The sequence below is a fragment of the Stomoxys calcitrans genome, chromosome 1, assembly GCF_963082655.1.
Source record: "Stomoxys calcitrans chromosome 1, idStoCalc2.1, whole genome shotgun sequence".
Classification (NCBI taxonomy): domain Eukaryota; kingdom Metazoa; phylum Arthropoda; class Insecta; order Diptera; family Muscidae; genus Stomoxys; species Stomoxys calcitrans.
Window position 1 is genome coordinate 226,211,165 of NC_081552.1, and position 20,872 is coordinate 226,232,036.

Below are 20,872 nucleotides of genomic sequence, written 5' to 3' on the forward strand. Positions count from 1 at the left end.
TATTGTTCCAATAACATAGCAATTATTTTCTTTTATCCATTGTTTGCCTAAAAAGAGATACCGTGGCAAGAGCTCGACAAATGCGATCCATGGTGGAGGGTATATAAGATTCGGCCCGGCCGAACTTAGCACGCTTTTACTTGTTTACTTTTAAGTTATTGTTCAGAGTTGAGTTATTAGTCGTTGGATGAAGAGAAGCGTTTTAAAAGAATTCACTATCAGAAATAAATCTTCAAATTCCGAAAAAAAAAACAATATTGTCATTAAGGGCAAAAAAAAACCGTAGTCAATCTAAAAGGGCAAGAGTGTAGGCGTTTTTGCTCACACAAAAATCTTTGAGTTGCTAAAGCAGCTTTCCTTCGGTATGCAGATGCCATGCTAATCAGAGCAGACGCGTGGCCGGAAATGTTTTTCAATATTTTCGAATGTCGTATCGGTATTTTGGAGACATTACAAACCTAAATTCAAAACTGGTATATTTCCCACTGTACGTTCTAGGCTATAAAATTTACAAAATTAATTTTTAATGATTTCCCATATTTATGACTAAATTTGCCAAGCCAAATTATTTGAGTTGGCAACTAGTTTGGCTCTACTGTATGGACTCTCTATATGCTTAATTGTGGCAGGCGGATGCGATTTGAAATGTAAATTTCTATTTTATTCTTGTGGTGATTGTTTTTCTTCTCTTTTATCTTCGATTTGTTGTAGAAATAATTCTTGAAAATTGTTATTTGATAATAGGGGGGGCTTTAATTAAACATAAACGAGTTCTTGTATTTGGGTACCAACCGATAATATTCTTCTTCTGCACAAGTGACGGAAATTGATAAACACGCTTTTAAACTGGAATTCAATGGTTGACATAAGAACGTTCTTTCTGTGTGTTTGAAGTAAAGAAGAATGAGAATCAGACAAGTGTATCAGTTCTAACAAAGAACCTCAAAAGCAACTCAATAATTCTAGAGAAAAGAGAATTTGGTAAGTTTTTTGTTTTTTTTTGAAAGTGTTGACAGTCAGCGATATCAATCTAATGTTCAATAATCGCCTATCAACTGGTCAGTGTTACGCACAGCAATATATAGTTACATGAGTGTTCAAAATTCTAGTACAAAAAGCAAGTTAAACTGTGATAAGTTCGGCCGGGCTGAAACCCACCATGGATTTGCTAAAAAATACAAACAAAATTTAGTTGAAGGGCATAATTCTATTCTACATACCAAACTTCAGTCAAACAGGCAAATATTAAAGCTTCTAGGAACCGAACAAGGATTATCGAGAAACCGGTTTATATGGGAGCTATATCAGGTTATAAACCGATTCGGACCAAATTCAGCCTAATCGGACAAAAATTACGGCTTGTAAAGGCTCAAGAAGTAAAATCGGGAGATCGGTTTATATGGGAGCTATATCAGGTTATAGACCGATTTGCACCGTACTTGGCACAGTTGTTGGAAGTCATAACAGAACACCACATGCGAATTTTCAGCCAAATCGGAAATAAAAATTACAGGTTGTAAGGGCTCAAGAAGTTAAATAGGGAGATCGGTTTCCATGGAAGCTATATCCGGTTATAAACCGATTTGGATCGTACTTGGCACATTTGTTAGAAGTCATAAGAAAACACCATGTGCAAAATTTAAGCGAAATCGAATGCAAATTGAGGCTTCCAGGGGCTCAAGAAGTCAAATCGGGAGATCGGTTTATATGGGAGCTATATCAGGTTATTCACCGATTTGGACCGTACTTGGCACAGTTATTGGAAGTCGTAACAAAACACCGTATGCAAAATTTCAGCCAAATCGGAAATAAATTGCGGCTTGTGAGGGCTCAAGAAGTCAAATCGGGAGATCGGTTAACATGGTAGCTATATCAGGTTATAAACCGATTTGGACCGTACTTACCATAGTTGTTGGAAGTCATAAGTGAACACCATGTGCGAAATTTCAGCCAAATCGGACAAAAATTGCGGCTTACAGGGGCTCAAGAAGTCAAATCGGGAGATCGGTTTACATGGGAGCTATATCAGGTTAAAAACCGATTTTAACCGTATTAGACACAGTTGTTGGAAGTCAAAACAAAACACCACATGCAAAAATTTCAGCTAAATCGGACAAAAATGGTGAGAGACCGCTTTGCTAAGCTCACAAGCAGACCGAGAAAGCGATCCGGTGCACCATGAAGGCGACGGAGGAGTATGTACCGGCAGCGTAATCGGGCGAAAGTGCAGGAGCTGGAAGGGATAGAACTAACATTCCAAGCACTTCTACGGAAGATGGAATAAGAATCAGATCTTCCGAAGAGCATAACACTGCTAAAATGCTAAGAAGAAGAAAAAGAGCTCCCCGCTTTCAAGTACTCTGGGAAAACCAAGCCAGCCCTTCCGCAATGGAGACTCCAGATAGTGTCCTGCGGTGGTAGACAAAGTCGGAACAGGAATGAAGGAAGCGCGCACAGCCCTTGAGTCTTTATGGGGGACTGTGACTTCCAATAGGAGGCCACAGCCGTCACGGAATGGGAAGATTGTCGCTGAGAATGGTAAGGAGCCGACCCTCTTACGCCAGAGTGGCAAGGAAGCACAACAGAGATGAGCTGATTTATCCAGTCATCAATATCGGCTATACATCCGATAGGATTCCACCAGATCATCGGTCCCAAGTGTAGGATCTGGTTAACTATCGGATTTTCGAACATGTGTGGAACTCTGTAGAGGGCCCACCCATACAAATGATGAGCTGCGAGTTTAGAGAGGACATCTTTACGCTGCGTTTTGCTTCGGCGGAATGTATTGATACCGTCAAACAGCTCGTCAGAGGTATTCAAGCTCCCTGGGAGGGCGCAAAGCTCGACCTGGTGAGAAAGATGGATATCCCCCCGCCTCACAAAGGCAACGGTCTTCATCAAGGGATGGGGTAGTGAATTTGCGACGGAACGCATGTTGGGATTCTTGGGCAAGCAAAACCAAGGTTTGGTCGCAGAGAAGTGGGAGGTCGTCCACAGGGAGAAGAAGGAGGAAGGAACTCTCCTTGATCAAGTCTCCGTGACGAGATTGGCTAAGTCTAAAGGCATGGCGAGATTGAGAAGATTAGTATAGGCAGAAATTCTCATTTCAAGACATCAGGCCGTGCAATGGGAGGTGATTTAACACCGCCCATAGAACAGGGAGCCAACAACGAGACAATCACGTCATCTCTCAATATTGGAAAGACTAGGATAAGCAAAGATCCTAATATTAAAATATCATGCGTGCAGTGGCGAGAGACCCAATACATCCTAACAAACAGGCCCCCAACGACGGACCCATCACCGAATTCAAGATTCGGAATTTTGGGATAGGTAAAGATCTCAATATTGAAGCATGAGGAAGGGCAGCGACAGGAGTCTCAGTGCAACCTAACGAACAGGGAACCGATGATGGTACCATCACCTACTCCCAAGAAGCCCATTTACTAAGGATTTGGAAGGCTAAGATAGGCAAAAGTCCTAGTATTGAAACATCAGGCAGTCAGGGAATGGAAACCCAATACAGTTTAAAGAACAGGGACCCGACGATGGAACGACGACGACGAACGACGGATTAACGACTTTATAAAGAGTCGGAAGACTAGACTAGGCAAAGAACCTAAAACGATGACATCAGGCAGTGCAGGAAAGTCAATGCAGTCTAAAGAACAGAGAGCAGACGATGAGATCATCACCTACTCCCAAGATGCCCATTTACTGGACGACGAATGATTGAGGTGATCCAGATAAACTTCCACCGGAGTGAGACTGCTACACACACTCTGATGGAGAAAATCAGCAAGGGCAAGGGAAAGCAAAGCAGACAGAAATCGAGGTACTATAGGGGTGCGATAAGAACTCTCACCACATTTCGTGGGGTAGTACCAACATTAATAAGCGGGCCAAGCCCTGGCAGAGTTCTTGAATACTAACGACCGAATAACACTTAATATTGCTAAGCGCCATTATCTGAATCCCATATGATCTTTATTGGTCTACGAATTTAAGTTTGGATGTAAAGTGTACTCCATTCTTAAAATACTTTATTTCAGCCCGATATTCTCGTGATATTGCTTAACCCCCCAATACCTTTTATTTAAGCTCTACATTGATATGATCGGTACCCCGAGTTAGGGGTATTTTGGGTATTGGGGTGGGTCCCCAAACACCAAGCCCGGAAAATTTATCAGCAATGAACCCCATATCGCCATTGGTCTCAAAATTGGATATCAAATTCGTTTTCTAATCTCATTTAAACTCCTTATTGCAAAAGTCAGCAAATATGTCCGGTTTGTGGTATTGGCCCTAAAAACTATAAATATTTAGTTCCACTCTCTTTAAGACCCAAATTGTCTTGTTAAGCAAATAAGTCCTATTTGGGGATTGTCCCACCAGGACGTTCCCTAGACAGTTGGTCCCTAATGTTGATATCAGATACGTGGTCTACTCCCAAATACCTTTAATTTGAGCTCGGTAAAATATGACCGGCTTGGGGGTGTTTTGGGGGATGGGCGGCCACTCAGTGATTTGGCCTTGAAAATATATATCGGATTCGTATTCTACTCTAAAAACCCTCTTATTTGAGCCTCATATTACAATAGTCACCAAATACTTCCTATTTGGGTGGTGTCAGGGGGGTGGGGTGGCCCCATAGACACTTTTCCCGAATATTGATATCAGATTCGTGCTTTACTCCCAAAGACCTTTCATATGAGCCCCATATTGCTATGGTCGTACATTTGTCACCTTGGTGGATGTTTTTGGGGAGAGGCGGCCCCCCAAACACGTGGTCCCATATTTGGATATCAGATTCGAGTTCTATACTTAAATACCTTTTATTTAAGCCCCATATTCCCATGGTCAGTAAATAAGTCCTGTTTGGGGGAGTGTTTTGGGGAAGGGGTGGACCCCCAGAAACATGGTCCCACATTTGGATGTTAGATTCGTATTCTACCCGCAAATACCTTTCATTTGAGTCCCATATTGGCATGGTCGGTAAATATGTCCGATTTAGGGGTGTTTTGGGGGTTGGGGTTTTCACCCTAACACTTGGTCCGACATTTGCATATCAGATACGTTTTCTTATCCTAAATACCTTTCATTTGAGTCCCGTATTGTCATGATTGGTCTAAATATAAGTTTGGTAGGTTTAAGGGTGGGGCGGCCCCCCAGGTACCCCATCCGAAATTTGGATACCAAATTTTTATTTCTAGGGTACTATATGAGAGCACACAAAATTTCCCACCCATCGCCGAGATCAGGCGTTTCTGAAAATTAGGGTAAGAGGGAGGGTCCGCCCCCTCCATCAGATATCAAAAAATGCAGTACCCTTTTTTCACCACGGTATCATTTTTATACACTCCACCATAAGATGGGGGTATACTAATTTCGTCATTCTGCTTGTAACTACTCGAAATATTCGTCTAAGACCCCATAAGTATATATATTCTTGATCGTCGCGACATTTTATGTCGATCTAGCCATGTCCGTCCGTCCGTCTGTCTGTCGAAAGCACGCTAACTTCCGAAGGAGAAAAGCTAGCCGCTTGAAATTTTGCACAAATACTTCATATAAGTGTAGGTCGGTTGGTATTGTAAATGGGCCATATCGGTCCATGTTTTGATAAAGCTGCCATATAAACCGATCTTGGGTCTTGACTTCTTGAGCCTCTATAGTGCGCAATTCTTATCCGATTGAAATGAAATGAATGCACAACGTGATTTGTTATGATATCCAACAACTTTGCCAAGTATGGTTCAAATCGGTCCATAACCTGATATAGCTGTCATACAAATCGATCTTGGGTCTTGACTTCTTGAGCCTCTAGAAGGCGCAATTCTTATCCGATTGGAATGAAATTTTGCACGACATGTTTTGTTATGATATCCAACAATTGTGCCAAGTATGGTTCAAATCGGTCCATAACGTGATATAGCTGTCATATAAACCGATTTTGTGTCTTGACTTCTTGAGCCTCTAGAGGGCGCAATTCTTATCCGATTGGAATGAAATTTTGCACGACATGTTTTGTTATGATATCCAACAGCTGTGCCAAGTATGGTAAAAATCGGTTTATAACCTGATATAGCTGTTATATAAACAGATCTGGGGACTTGACTTCTTGAGCTTCTAGAGGGCGCAATTCCTATCCGATTTTGCTGAAATTTTGCATGACGTATTTTATTCTTACTTTCAACTACTGTGTCAAATAAGGTTCAAATCGGTTCATAACCTGATGTAGCTGTCATATAAACCGATCTGGGATCTTGACTTCTTGAGCCTGTAGAGGTCGCAATTATTATCCGATTTGCCTGAAATTTTTTACGACGGATCCTCTCATGACCATCAACATACGTGTTTATTGTGGTCTGAATCGGTCTATAACCCGATACAGCTCCCATATAAATCGATCTCTCTATTTTACTTCTTATTCGAATTGGCTGACATTTTACACAGGTCTCCAACAAATTATTTAATTGTGGTCCAAACCGGACCATATCTTGATATCGCTCTAATAGCAGAGCAAATCTTTTCTTATATCCTTTTTTGCCCAAGAAGAGATGTCGGGAAATGAACTCGAAAAATGCGTTCCATGGTGGAGGGTATATAAGATTCGGCCCGGCCGAACTTAGCACGCTTTTACTTGTTTATATATAAGATTACGGAACTTATGGTGAAGGAATCCTCGAGGAGCTTCAAACCATTTAATTCACCCGGACTTGATGGAGTATTTCCGGCGTTACTACAGAAAGATGTAGACCATCTGGCGTCTCATCTGCCCAATATTTTCACAGCGTGCCAAGGACTTGCATATACTCCGAAAACCTGGCAGGAGGCAAGGGTGGTGTTTAAACCCAAGCCCGACAAGGCAAGTTATGCGACACCAAAGGCCTACAGAACCATAAGCCTCTTACTCCGCCTTGGCATATAAACCGATGTGCACCGTACTTGGCACAGTTGTTGGAAGTCATAACAGAACACTATGTGCAAAATTTTTAGCCAAATCGTAAAAAAATTGAGGCTTTCAGGGCTTAAGAAGTCAAATCGGGAGATCGGTTCATATGGGAGCTATATCCAAAATCTGAACCGATATAGCCCATTTGCAATCCCCAACGACCTGCATCTATATGAAGTATCTGTGCAACATTTCAAGAGGCTAGTTTAATGCGTACGACCGCTTTCGTTAGTTCGACCGCCATCTGGAGTTCGACAGAAGGACGGACGGACATGGCAGAATCTCGAGAAGATCAATAATATATTGGGTTGCCCAAAAAGTAATTGCGGATTTTTTAAAAGAAAGTAAATGCATTTTTAACAAAACTTAGAATGAACTTTAATCAAATATACTTTTTTTACACTTTTTTTCTAAAGCAAGCTAAAAGTAACAGCTGATAACTGACAGAAGAAAGAATGCAATTACAGAGTCACTAGCTGTGAAAAAATTTGTCAACGCCGACTATATGAAAAATCTGCAATTACTTTTTGGGCAACCCAATATATATACTTTATGGGGTCTTAGATCAATATTTCCAGGTGTTACAAATGGAATGACAAGATTAGCATACCCCCATCCTAGGGTGGTGGGTATAAAAACATTATTTGCAACCTTTTGCCAAAATTTTTTGTAAGCTAGTGCAACTAATTAAGTAGATTGATTGTGTGTATTTTTCCCAACACATTTGCGCACATACAACATGGATATTTTGCCCAGTTCGTTCTTAACACACATACCAAAGCTACTGTATCCGAATTTTTATTGGTGACATACACCAAAACAGACCCAGCAAACATTTGCATTGCAAAAGTTGTTTGTTATTTAACGGTCAGTGGAAATTTGAAATTTGGATCTAAGTGGCAAGTGGTCAGGCATTAATGCTGAATTGGATGATTGGAATTGGTCATTGTGGTGGGTTGGTGCTTGTGGTCGTTGGCGGATTGGCAAGGCCTGGCTATCTATCGCTAGCTATTGATTGCTCTTTGGTGTGCTATGTTTTAGTTTTGGATGGTAGACACACGTCTCGTCTCAAATCGTCTCTTAACCTTGACACTCACTGCCGAATGGCCAATACCACTTGAAAAACTCACACGCACACACTCACACACAGATATGCTTGTTTTGTATTGAAAATAAAAAAAAAAAAACAGACAAATCATACAATTCGGAAAGCAAAAAATTAAAATAACCGAAAATAGACAACAAAATCCACAAAAATTTGTATATGAATTACGGTTTTACGGATATTTTGTTTGTTTCTGGCTGTCTTTTAGTCTCTCATCGCATCTCTCTATCGGAATCTGGCTGGAGATTTCGGTAACGTCTTCCTTCTAAGTTTTACTTTTGCATGATTGTCAGTCTGTCGCGTTAACCTAAGCGTATCGGACGGAAATCGCTGAATTGTTTCTGGCTAAGCCTTTAAGCGAATAAAGCCATCTTGAGCCCCGCCAAACGATTGAATTCAAATAAAGAAAATTAAAAAAAAAATCAACTGCCCACTAAAATGAACATAAAAAAATAGCCACAAATAAACGTTAGTTGTTCAATTGTTGTAAAACAAAAAATGAAGTAAAATTAAAGCCACAAACTACAAAAGGCCTTTAAAACAAAGCCAAGCTGTAATTAAGAAAAAAAAAGTAAACAAAACTTAGTAAAACGGAATTACATAAATTATCCATCCCAAACTTGGTTGCATTGCACTGCATTGGGCGAAACTTTAACTCAATACACACAGTCAAGTGCAAATTCTATGTAAAGTGTGTGAGTGTGTGTGTGTGTGCGCGCATGTTTTTATATGGCCTTCCTTTCTTCCTCATTTGCTTTTCCTCCATCTCCAACATAAGTGCATTGGAAGATGCTTTAAACAGAAACACAACAAAATAACTTGCACAAGTTAGCCACTCTAATCCATCACGCTAACCGATACCTACTCCCAATGCGCTTTTGTCGCCTGTCTGTAATGCGCGTTTAGTGTACGTACAGTGAAAAAAGTGTTAACCAATTTTTTTTAAAAAAAGACAACCTCAAACGTCAGTGTAAATCACGAATTACAAAACGAAAATATTACAACAACAACAATAAGTAAATTCAATTAATGTTGTTATTATTGCACAATAATCGCTTGTGTAAATTAAATTTAACATTAATACGTTTTAATTAAAATAAACGCCCTTATTTCACATTCCTATGCTAAAAGTCAGTTGCAGCAGCTGCAGTCATTTTAAAATGCGGTCACAATTCATATTTGCCATCATCGTGGTGTTGGTGGGATCAACCGTTGCCAGTAATCTGGCAGGATATGAGGGGTAAGTAAATGCTACCAACTGTTATTAATAATGTAAAATAAGTGAAAGCGTGCCAAGTTCGGCCGGGCCGAATCTCGGGAACCCACCACCATGGATTCTGCTAAAAATCTTATATATATTGGGTTGCCCAAAAAGTAATTGCGGATTTTTCATATAGTCGGTGTTGACAAATTTTTTCAACGGCTTGTGACTCACTAATTGCATTCTTTCTTCTGTCAGTTATCAGCTGTTACTTTTAGCTTGCTTTAGAAAAAAAAGTGTAAAAAAGTATATTTGATTAAAGTTCATTCTAAGTTTTATTAAAAATGCATTTACTTTCTTTTAAAAAATCCGCAATTACTTTTTGGGCAACCCATAAAAATCAATATGTGATGGTATGTTTCTTTGTTTGTTTGTGTGTTCCTCAGAAACTGCTGAACCGATTTTCTTGAAATTTTCACTGATGGTGCATAATGATCCCGTGGTGAAAATAGGGTACTAAATTTTTTGATATCTGAAGGGGGGGCGGACCCTCCCCCTTACCCTAATTTTCAGAAACGCCAGATCTCGGAGATGGGTGGCGGTGCGATATGAGCGAAATTTTTTGTGCTCTCATATAGTACCCTAAAAATAAAAAATTGGTATCCAAATTTCGGATGGGGTACCTAGGGGGGCCGCCCCACCCTTTAACCTACCAAATATATATATACACCAATCACGACAATATGGGACTCAAATGAAAGGTATTTAGGATAAGAAAACGTATTTGATATCCAATTGTCGGACGAAGTGTTTGGGGGATCACCCCAAGCCCCAAAACACCCCTAAATCGGACATATTTACCGACCATGGCAATATGGGACTCAAATGAAAGGAATTTAGGATAAGACAACGTATCTGATATCCAATTGTCGAACCAAGTGTTTGGGGGATCACCCCAACTCCCAAAGCACCCCTAAATCGGACATATTTACCGACCATGGCAATATGGGACTCAAATGAAAGGTATTTGCGAACACCACCCAAATAGGACGTATTTGCTCACCAAATACGTCCCCCAAGTAGGACATATTTGCTCACCAAAACAATTTGGGTCTTCAAGACACTAAAGCTCGATGTTTATAGTTTTAGGGCCCATTCCCTAAACCGAACATATTTGCTGGCTTTTTCAATAAGGTTTTCAAGTGAATGGTATTTGAGGTTAGAAAACGAATTTGATATCCAATTTTGAGGCCAATGGCAATATGGACTCAAATGAATGATATTTGCGAGTAAACTACGAATCTGATATCCAAATTTAGGACAAAGTTTCTGGGGGTCCTCCCCTTCCCCAAAACACCCCCAAATAGGACTTATTTACTGACCATGGCAATATGGGGCTTCAATAAAAGGTATTTGAGTGCAGAATACGAATCTGATATCCAGATGTGGGGCCAAGTGTTTGGGGGGGGGGCCGCCCAACCCCGAGGATATACCCCAAAGAAGACAAATTTATGACCATAGCAATATGGGACTCAAATGAAAGGTCTTTGGAAGTAAAGCACGAAATGTTCGGGAAAGGAGTCTATGGGGCCACCCCACCCCCATAACACCACCCAATTGAAAGTATTTGCTGACTATTGCAATATGAGGCTCAAATAAGAGGGCTTTTAGAGTAGAACACAAATCCGATATATATTTCCAAGGCCAACTCACTGAGTGGCAGCCCATTCCCCAAAACACCCCTCCAACCGGACATGTTTGCCGATTATGGAAATGTGGGGCTTAAATGAAAGGTATTTGGTAGTAGATCATGAATCAGGTATCAACATTCCAACTGTCTAGAGGACATCCCACCACCATAACAACCCCCAATAGGACGTATTTGCTCCCATAGACAATTTGGGTCTTAAAGAGAGTGGAACTAAATATTTATAGTTTTTAGGGTCAATACCACAAACCGGACACATTTGCTGACTTTTGCAATAAGGAGTTTAAATGAGATTAGAAAACGAATGGCAATATGGGGTTCAAATAAATGATATATAGATATATGAGAATAGAGCACGTTACTGATATGTTTTCCGGGCTTAGTGTTTGGGGGACCACCCCAATCCCCAAAACACCCCTAAATCGGGCATATTAACAGATCATGTCAACGTGGAGCTTAAAGGAAAGGTATTGGTAGAGCAAGAATTGTTACCCAATTTCGGGACCAATTTTCTGGGGGTCAACCCCTTTCCCAAAATACCCCACAAGCAGAAATTTTTTAGTGACCATCGCAAAATGGGGCTCAAATAAAGGTATTTGGGAGTAGAGTACGAATCCAAATGTAGGACCATGTATTTAGGGCATCACACCTTCACCAAACACCCCCCAAATAGTAAAAATTGTTCGACCATGCCAATATGTGGCTCAAATGAAAGGTATTTGAGATAAGAAAACGAATTTGATAACTAATTTTGGGACCATGTGTTTGGGGAAACGCCTCATCCTGTAAACTCCCCTCAAAACCAATGGTAATATGGGGTTTAAATATATGGTATTTGAGAAAAGAGTACGATGCTGATATTTTTTCAGGGCCAAGTGTCTGGGGGACCACCTCACCCCCCGAAAACACCACCAAGTCAGATATCATGAGGATATCGGGCTGAAATAAAGTATTTTAAGAATAGAGTACTCCTTACATCCAAACTTAAATTCGTAGACCAATAGCGATCATATGGGATTCAGATAAAGGCACTTATATTGTTAAACTCTTAGTCAAGTTAGCATGGTATTTCACTAAAAAATCTTCGAAAATAAATATTCCAAGGAAACTTTTGTTCCATATGAAGTAAAAGAAGGCGCAGCGGTTTTAATGGAAGCTATATCAGGTTATGGATCGATTCAGACCATATTTGGCATGTATGTTTAAGGTAATAGAAAAAGTCGGAGTCAAAAATTTCAACCATTACGGATAAAAGTTGCGCCCTCTAGAGGCTCAAGAAATCAATATCCGAGATCGGTTAATATGGGAGCTATATCAGGTTATGTATCGATTTACACCATACATGGCATAGTTATTCGAAGTCAAAACAAAACATACTGTGCCGAATTTCAGTCAAATCGGATAATAACTGCGCTCTCTGGAGACTCAAGAAGAACTATCGGGAGATTGGTTTATACGGAAGCTAAATCAGGTTATGAACCGATTTAAAGCATGCTTGGCATAGTTCTTGGAAGTCTAAGCAAAGTATTTCATGCAAAATTTCGGCCAAATCGGATCAAAATTGTGCCTTCTAGAGGTTCAAGAATTGAAGATCCGTGATCGGTTTATATGGCAGCTATATCAAAACAGGGATCAATATAGCCCATATACAATCCCAACCGACCTACACTTATAGGAAGTATTCGTGAAAAATTTCAAGCGCCTAGCTTTATTCCTTTGAAGGTTAGCGTGCTTTCGACAGCCGAACGAACATGACTAAGTCGATTTAGAATGTCAAGACAATCGAGAATATATATTTACTTTGTTGGGTCTCAGATCAATATATCGAGGTGTTACAAACGGAATGATAAAATTAGTATACCCCCATCCTATAGTGTAGGGTATAAAAATGAAAATGTTGCGCTTTGTATGTTGTTTATTCCAAATAGACTCAAAAAATGCTGAATAGATTTTCATGAAGTTTTCACAGAAGGTAGAATTTGTACCTTCAGGTGAAAATATGGTACTTCATTTTGTAATATCCGGGAGGGGGACGGGCCCTCCCCCTTTACCTCAATTTTCAAAAACCCCAGATCTCGGAGATGGGTGCATCGATATAAGCAAAATTGTGTTTGCCCCCCTTAAGATAATCCAAAAACACAAAATTGGTATGAAACTTTGTGGCCATATAACCGTGGGGGATGCCCTACCCCAAAACCCAACCAAACGGACTTTTTTTTACCGATTGGGACAATATGGGCGTCAAATGAAAGGTATTTATGAGTACAGTATGAACTTTATATAACAATTTGATTGCAAGTGTCGAGGGGCACGCCCACCCCCAAAAAACCGTCCAAAAACTGCTCTAAAATTACTTGTACAATAAAAATTTGGGGTCAAGTGCCAGGGTAGCCGCCCACCCACCCCAAAAGACCACCCCCCAAAAAATCACACCCAAGTGGACATGTAGGGCGATCAGGACACTATGGGATTCAAATGAAAGGTACTTGAGAGAAGAATATGAAACCCAGGCGGGTCACCCTTTCCCAGGCGGGTCACCCCTTACCAGGCGGGGCGCCCTTCCCAGGCGGGGCGCCCTTCCCAGGCGGGTCACCCCTTCCTAGGCGGGTCAGCCCTTCCCGGGCGGGTCACCCCTTCCCAGGCGGATCACTCCTTCCCAGGCGAGTCACCCCTTCCCAGGCGAGTCACCCCTTCCCAGGCGGGTCACCCCTTCCCATGCGATTCACCCCTTCCCAGGCGGTTCAGCCCCTTCCAGGCGGGTTACCCCCTTCCAGGCGAGTCACCCCTTCTCAGGCGAGTCACCCCTTCCCAGGCGAGTCACCCCTTCCCAGGCGGGTCACCCTTTCCCAGGAGGATCACCCCTTCCCAGGCGAGTCACCCCTTCCCCGACGGGTCACCCCTTCCCAGGAGAGTCACCCCTTCCCAAAATTTTGCCCCAAATGGACATGTACATCGGGCGGGACAATATGGGAGTGACACGAAAGATATTTGAGAGTAGAATACGAAACTTGTAAAAAATTTGGGTCAATTGCCGGGGGGTTGCCCTACCCCAAAATTATGCCCCAAATGAACATGATTACCAATCGGGACAAAAAGGAATTCTAATGAAAGGTACATAACTGAGAGTCAAATACGAACACACCAGGTCAGCTAGTAATAAATACAAGTAAAGACGTATTAAGTTCGGCCGGGTCGAATCTTAGGAACCTACCAACTTGGATTCTACTAGAAACTTGCAGTGAAAGGGCACTGCATTTTAAAAATTTCTGTCAAATCGGCTAATAATTTAAGCTTTTTGGGGAAGTAATAGACTAATCAGAAAATCGGTTTATATCGGAATACTACGTAGAAATTTTCTGCCAATTCCGATAACAATTGCGGCTTATGGAGATTCAAGATCTCAAATCTTGGTTATGGATCGATTTGATCCGTGCTTGGTACGGTTGTTGGAAGTTCATCGAATGAGTTTTCCAAATAAGGAGATTACTTTTAATAGAAGCTTAATCAAGTTATGGGCAAGTTATGGCTGTAAGAAGTCATAACAAAACACCACGGATTATACTTGACATTAATGGAGACAGTCATGCAAAAATTCATTCAAACCGCCCTTGAAAGGCTCGAGAAGTCAAAACAAGAGAAACTATATAACACTTGGACCAATTTTCATTATACCTAGCATGGATGTTTAAGGTGGTAGCAAAAGAACAAGAGTCTCAAGAATTCACATAGGTAGAGATCGATTTATATGGCAGCTATATCAGGTGATGAACTGATTTGTATCATACCTAGCATGGATTCTGGAAGTCGTAACAAAAACCACAAATCGGGACATAGAGCTTTATGAGTGCTACCAATCATGGATCTATTTGGCCTATTTGCAATCCCTTTCGACCCAAGTGCCAGGATCAACTCCTTCAAAAGTTAACGTACTTTTGAAAGACAGACAGATGGACGAACGGACGTACATGATTAATCGTCAGGAAGATAATGGCAAATATTTTTGATCGTCTTGGCATTTTAAATCCAATTTATGGGGTCTTAAGTCTACAATTCGATGAGTAACAAATCGAATGGCAAAGTTAGTACACCCTCATCTTATGGTGGAGTGTATAAAACACAATTCTAAATGTATCATATCATGTATTATGGACATAAGCGTAGATAGGCCTCTGGGGGTGGGCTAACCACCCTCCCCATCTAGAATTTTTAAACCTACGTGGAAGTTGACGTATTGGGTGCTTATGTCCAAACCAGTAAGGATGGGCAAAAGTCGGTCGGTACTACCCTATACAATGTGGGAGCTATATCTAATTCTGAATCAATTTTGATGGACCACGGTGGATGTTAAACAATCCGCATTAAATTTCGAGCAAATCAAACTGTATTAAATGCGGTTGACAAATGACGACATTATTGTAAATTACCCAAAATCTGACGAACACAGATATGGGAGCTACATCTAAATCTGAACCGATGTTGACCAAACTTCTTATATACTAGGCATTGAGGAATGCGTTGTGTAAAATGTTAGCAAGATTAGTCGAAACATGCGCTTTCAGTGGCTGAACTGATTTCTATGAAAGTCACCAAATTTCGCCAAATTTCGAAGGGTTACGGTTAATAAATGAGCACTTTATTGAAATATTTCTAAAAATCGGACGAACATATGTATGGTAGCTATAACTAAATCTGAACCGATATGGTCCATATCGGCAATCCCCAACGACCTACATCAATATTTAGTATCTGTGCAAAATTTGAAGCGGATAGCTCTACGCGTTCGACCGCTATCATGATTTCGACAGACGGACGGACGGACATGGCTAGATCGATTCAGAATGACGAGACAATTAAAATAAACTTTCAACTTTATGGAGCCTTGGACGAATACTTGGAGGTGTTACAAACGGAATGACTAGATTAGTATACCCCATCCTATGGTGGTGCGTATAATAATCTATCTGCTTCTGCAAATTAGAATCATAAAGCCACATAGAGCTAATTTTGAAAATTTTCAAATGTTCTTAAAAAAGTTGGTCTTAACAAAGACCGATGTTCGTCGACTTGTTATTAAACATCTTTTAGAAATACTAAAACAAGTAAAGAAACTGTTCTTTAATAACTCTTTGGCTTAGTGTTGAACTATTATAATAATCCTAGATTAATTTTTTAGAGCAATTCATTAATGTCCATTAATTAATTGACTGAGTGTGTTCTTTGGTCTTTGATATTTAAGTGCGTGCTTAATTTGCATTTTTTTTATTGAAGTTTAAATAGCGAAAAACGTTTGCTGTTTCTATCCCGAATGAGAGACTTATAAAATCATTGACAATAGTCATTGTTGCTAATACTAAAAAATTATCTTTTTTTATTAAACTGCTACTAAATTATAAATGTATGTTCAATGACAACACTTAAGAACTAATAAAACCAGTAAGGAGAGGCTAATGTCGGGCGCAACCGACTATATAATACCCTACACGACAGAGACTACCAACTAAATAAATGTAACCTATATCTTAATCTTGTCAGACTTTAATTTTGTATACTTAGTGTAATATCGAAATGAATAGCAAGATTTTTTTAAAATGGGACCCAAATGCTGGCTACCGCAGTTTTAAAAGCAAATGTCAGCAAACAAATATATATGGGAGCAACATATAAATCTGGACCGATTTTGATGCAATTTGACACACATATTAGGACGTCAAATAAAACATCTCATGCTAAATTTTGTAAAGATCGAACCAAAATTCGGAGAAAATGCATAATTTATGCCCCCATAGCACATCTATCGAAATATGGTCCGATTTGGATAAAATTCGACACGGATATAGAGAGGTTAAGTCATTGTTCAATTTTATAGAACAAAATATTGTTCTTTTTGGTAGCCATATATCCAAATATAAACCGATTTGAACCATATACGACACGGATGTCGAAAAGCCTAACATAAGGCACTGTGTCAAATTTCAGCGAAATCGTTTTATAAATAAGCCTTTTCTGCGCCAAGACCTTAAATCGAGAGATCCCTCTATATGGAAACTATATCCAAATCTGGACCGATTTGGGCAAAATTGCAGAGAGATGTTGAAGTGTCTAACACAACTCACTGTCCCAAATTTCGGCAACATCGGACAATAAATGCGTCTTTTATAGGCCCCAAACCTCAAATCGAGAGATCGGTCTATATGACAGCTATATCCAAACCTAGACCGATCCGATTTCGGCAACATCGGACAATAAATGCGTCTTTTATAGGCCCCAAACCTCAAATCGAGAGATCGGTCTATATGACAGCTATATACAAACCTAGACCGATCTGGGCCAACTTAGAGAAGGACGTCGAAGGGTCTAACATAACTCACTGTCCCAAATTTCGGAGAAATTGGCCAACAAATGCGCCTTTTATGGGCCCAAGACCTAAAATCGGTATATATGGCAGTAATATTCAAATCTGGACCGATCTGAGCAAAATTGCAGAAAGATGTCGAAGAGCCTAACACAGCTCACTGTCCCAAATTTCGACAACATCGGAAAATAAATAAGTCTTTTATGGGCCCAAAACTTTAAATCGAGAGATTAGTCTATATGACAGCTATATCCAAGTCTGAACCGATCTGGGCAAAATTAGAGAAGGACGTCGAAGGGTCTAACATAACTCACTGTCCCAAATTTCGGCAACATCGGATAATAAATGCGCCTTTTATGGGCTCAAAACCTTAAATCGGCGGATCGGTCTATATGGCAGCTATATCGAATTCTGAACTGATCGGGGCCAAATTTATGAAGAACGTCGAAGAGCCTTACACAACTCACCGTCCCAAATTTCGGCAACATCGGACAATAAATGAGTCTTTTATGGACCCAAAACCTTAAATCGAGAGATCGGGCTATATGACAGCTATATCCAAATCTGGATCGATCTAGGCAAAATTACAAAAAGATGTCGAGGGGCTTGAAACAACTCACTGTTCTAAATTTCGGAGAAATTCGCCAACAAATGCGCCTTTTATGGGCCCAAAACTTTAAATAGAGAGATCGGTCTATATGGCAGCTATATCCAAATTTGGACCGATCGGGGCCAAATTTAAGAAGGATATCGAGTGGTCGAAGACAATACACTATCCCAAATTTCAGCAAAATCGCATAATAAATTGTGGCTTTATGGGTCTAATTCCTTAAATCTACGGATCGGTCTAAATGGGGGCTATATCAACCTTAACCTCAAAAATTGAGATATTGAGTTGAAATTTTGCTTAGACTCGTATTTCTTCTATACGCAGGTTAAGCTCTTGAATTGGCCACATCGGACCATATTTGGACATAGCTGCCATATAGACCCATCTGGCGATTTAGGGTCTTGGGCCTATAACAGGCGCATTTTTTACCCGACTTCACTGAAATTTGGATCAGTGAGTTGTACAAAGACTCCCAACATCTGTCCTCTATATGGTCCAGATCGGGCTATATTTTGATATAGTTGCCATACAGACCGATCTTCAGCTTTTGGGGGGGGACCGAGAGCCCCCCCTCCAAAATAAAATACTGGCTACGTCCCTGTATGGGACTTTATATGTTTATTGACCGATTCGATTCATACTTGGCATTGATGTTGATAGTCATAACTCTTTCTTTGTTTAAAATTTCAGCCAAATCGGGTGAAAATTGGCTTCTAAGAACTCAAGTTGTTAAATCCGGGGTCGGTTTATATGACGGCTATATCTGTTTATAGACCGATTCGGTTCATACTAAGCATGGATGTTGAAAGTCATAACTCAAGTCTTTGTTCCTAATTTTAGCCAAGTCCGATGAAAATTGAGGCTTCTAAGGGTTCAAGATGTCAAATCCGAGGATCGGTTTATATGGGGGCTATATCTGGTTATAGACATGAAAGTCATAACTCAAGTCTTTGTTTCAAATTTCAGCCAAATTGGATGAAAACTGAGTCAAATCAAGCTAAATATATGGGGGGCTATATCTGTTTATAGATCGATTCGGATCATACTTGGCATGCATGTTGAAAGTCATAACTCAAGTCTTTGTTCAAAATTTTAGCCAAGTCGGATGCAAATTTAGGCTTCTAAGGACTCAAGAAGTCAAATCCGGGGATCGGATTATTATGGGGTCTATATCCAAACCTGAACCGATAAGGCCCATTTGCGATCTACATCAATAAGAAGTATCTGTGCAATATTTCAAGCAGCTAGCTTTACGCATTCGATCCCTATCGTGATTTCGACAGACGGACATGGCTAGATGGAATCAGAATGTCGAGGCGATCCATAAAATATGGGGTAGCACATCAAAATTTCAAGGTGTTACAAATGGAATGACTAGACTACTATACCCCCATCCTAAGGTGGTGGGGGGTATAACTACGGCTACCAGAGGCTTAAGAATTCAAATCGGGGGATCGGTTTATATGGGAGCTATATCCAAATCTGAACCCATATGACCCATTGGCAATCCCCAATGACCTACATCAATAAGAAGTCTCTGTGCAAAATCAAGTGGATATCTATATTCGTTCGACCGCTATCGTGATTTCGACAGACGGAGGGACGGATGTCAATACGATCCAGAATATGTATACTTTAAGGAGTCGCAGATCAATATTTCGAGGTGTTACAAACGGAGTGATTAGATAAATATACCCTCCGCCTATGGCGGTGGGTATAAAAAATGTTTTCATACGATCGTTCTGCATTCATCGTTTTAGTTGCTTAGGGGCAACTATAAGTCTGTGACATATCTGTTTATAAGATTTTAAACTGGTTTAAAAACGAATATTTTTAAAAATTCCATACAATAGAGGAAGAGAGAGAGAGAGAGAGAGATTTGATGGGGAGAGAGAGAGTAAAAGAACCGGGAAGCCGAATGCCAAAGTTATCAAATTAAATAATTCCAAAAACCTCAATTTTTGGCAACACTATGTTGCTGATTCAGTTATATAAACTTTGATCGTGGCTTAGCAATTACAACAGGTTCCCAGCATCATCTCATGATGAATAACTTAATACACCTCATTTAAATTCTCACTCTGTATAGGAATAAGCACTTTTGCAGATTAAAATGTTAATTTCTTGCTAGTAAATTAAATTGTAGCTGAATCTTCTGGTTTATTGCTTTCTTTTGCCTTTAAATGGTCAAATTATAACCAGCTTGGGTCATTGTCCGTGTTTTTTTCGCTGAAGAACTTTTAAATACTGATTTTTTACGAGTTTCTCAAAAAGCGTGTTCCCTTTATTTAAGTGTCTTTTGTCCATCTGTTTAACACATTTTTAAATTCATTGACAACCTATGGAAATGTGTCAACTATTTTGCCACTTGAAACCACTTAAATTTGGCAATCATTATAAATAAATTAGAATGTAAAAAACATATTCTTAGGCAATTGAAAAGAGAACTGTTATCTCAAAATTGAGGTTATAATTTATGGTGATGATCAAAAAGGTGTTACTAGGCAACCACATCAGACTTCCTTTGGTATTTGATTTCATTTTGATACCATGAACCAATAGTAGGAACCAATTAGATAGGCTTAAAAAGCCTAAAAACTAGTCAATGTTAGCACGATCTAATTTAGACAAGCCATCAATGTGAAGTGAACCTAATATGAAAGGCACAGAAGTTTTTTTTTATAGTTTGAACTTCCTTAAACGACCTTACAAGTTCTGCAGAAATCATTACTCAAATGTTTCTGCGAGCCTTCTAATTAGACACTGATCTGTAAATGGCAATAAGAGAAATTAGACTTCAAATCTAGCCAACGAGGACATAACTGTGCGTTTTTATACCCACCACCGAAGGATGGGCGTATATTCATTTTGTCATTTCGTTTGCCTCACATCAAAATATCCATTTCCGACCCTATAAAGTTGATCAGCGTAAAAATCT

General features: G+C 40.0%; 1 protein-coding gene across 1 annotated transcript in view; it reads left to right on the forward strand.

Moving 5' to 3' along the window:
- The first annotated feature begins 8,585 nt into the window (after positions 1-8,585).
- LOC106088956 (carboxypeptidase B) overlaps positions 8,586-20,872 on the forward strand; it is a 48,527-nt gene continuing 36,240 nt past the window's right edge. Inside the window, exon 1 of the mRNA XM_013254672.2 lies at positions 8,586-9,303. Within this exon, the coding sequence (XP_013110126.1) occupies positions 9,185-9,303 (119 nt within the window). The 5' untranslated portion in view covers positions 8,586-9,184. The remainder of the gene's footprint in view (positions 9,304-20,872) is intronic.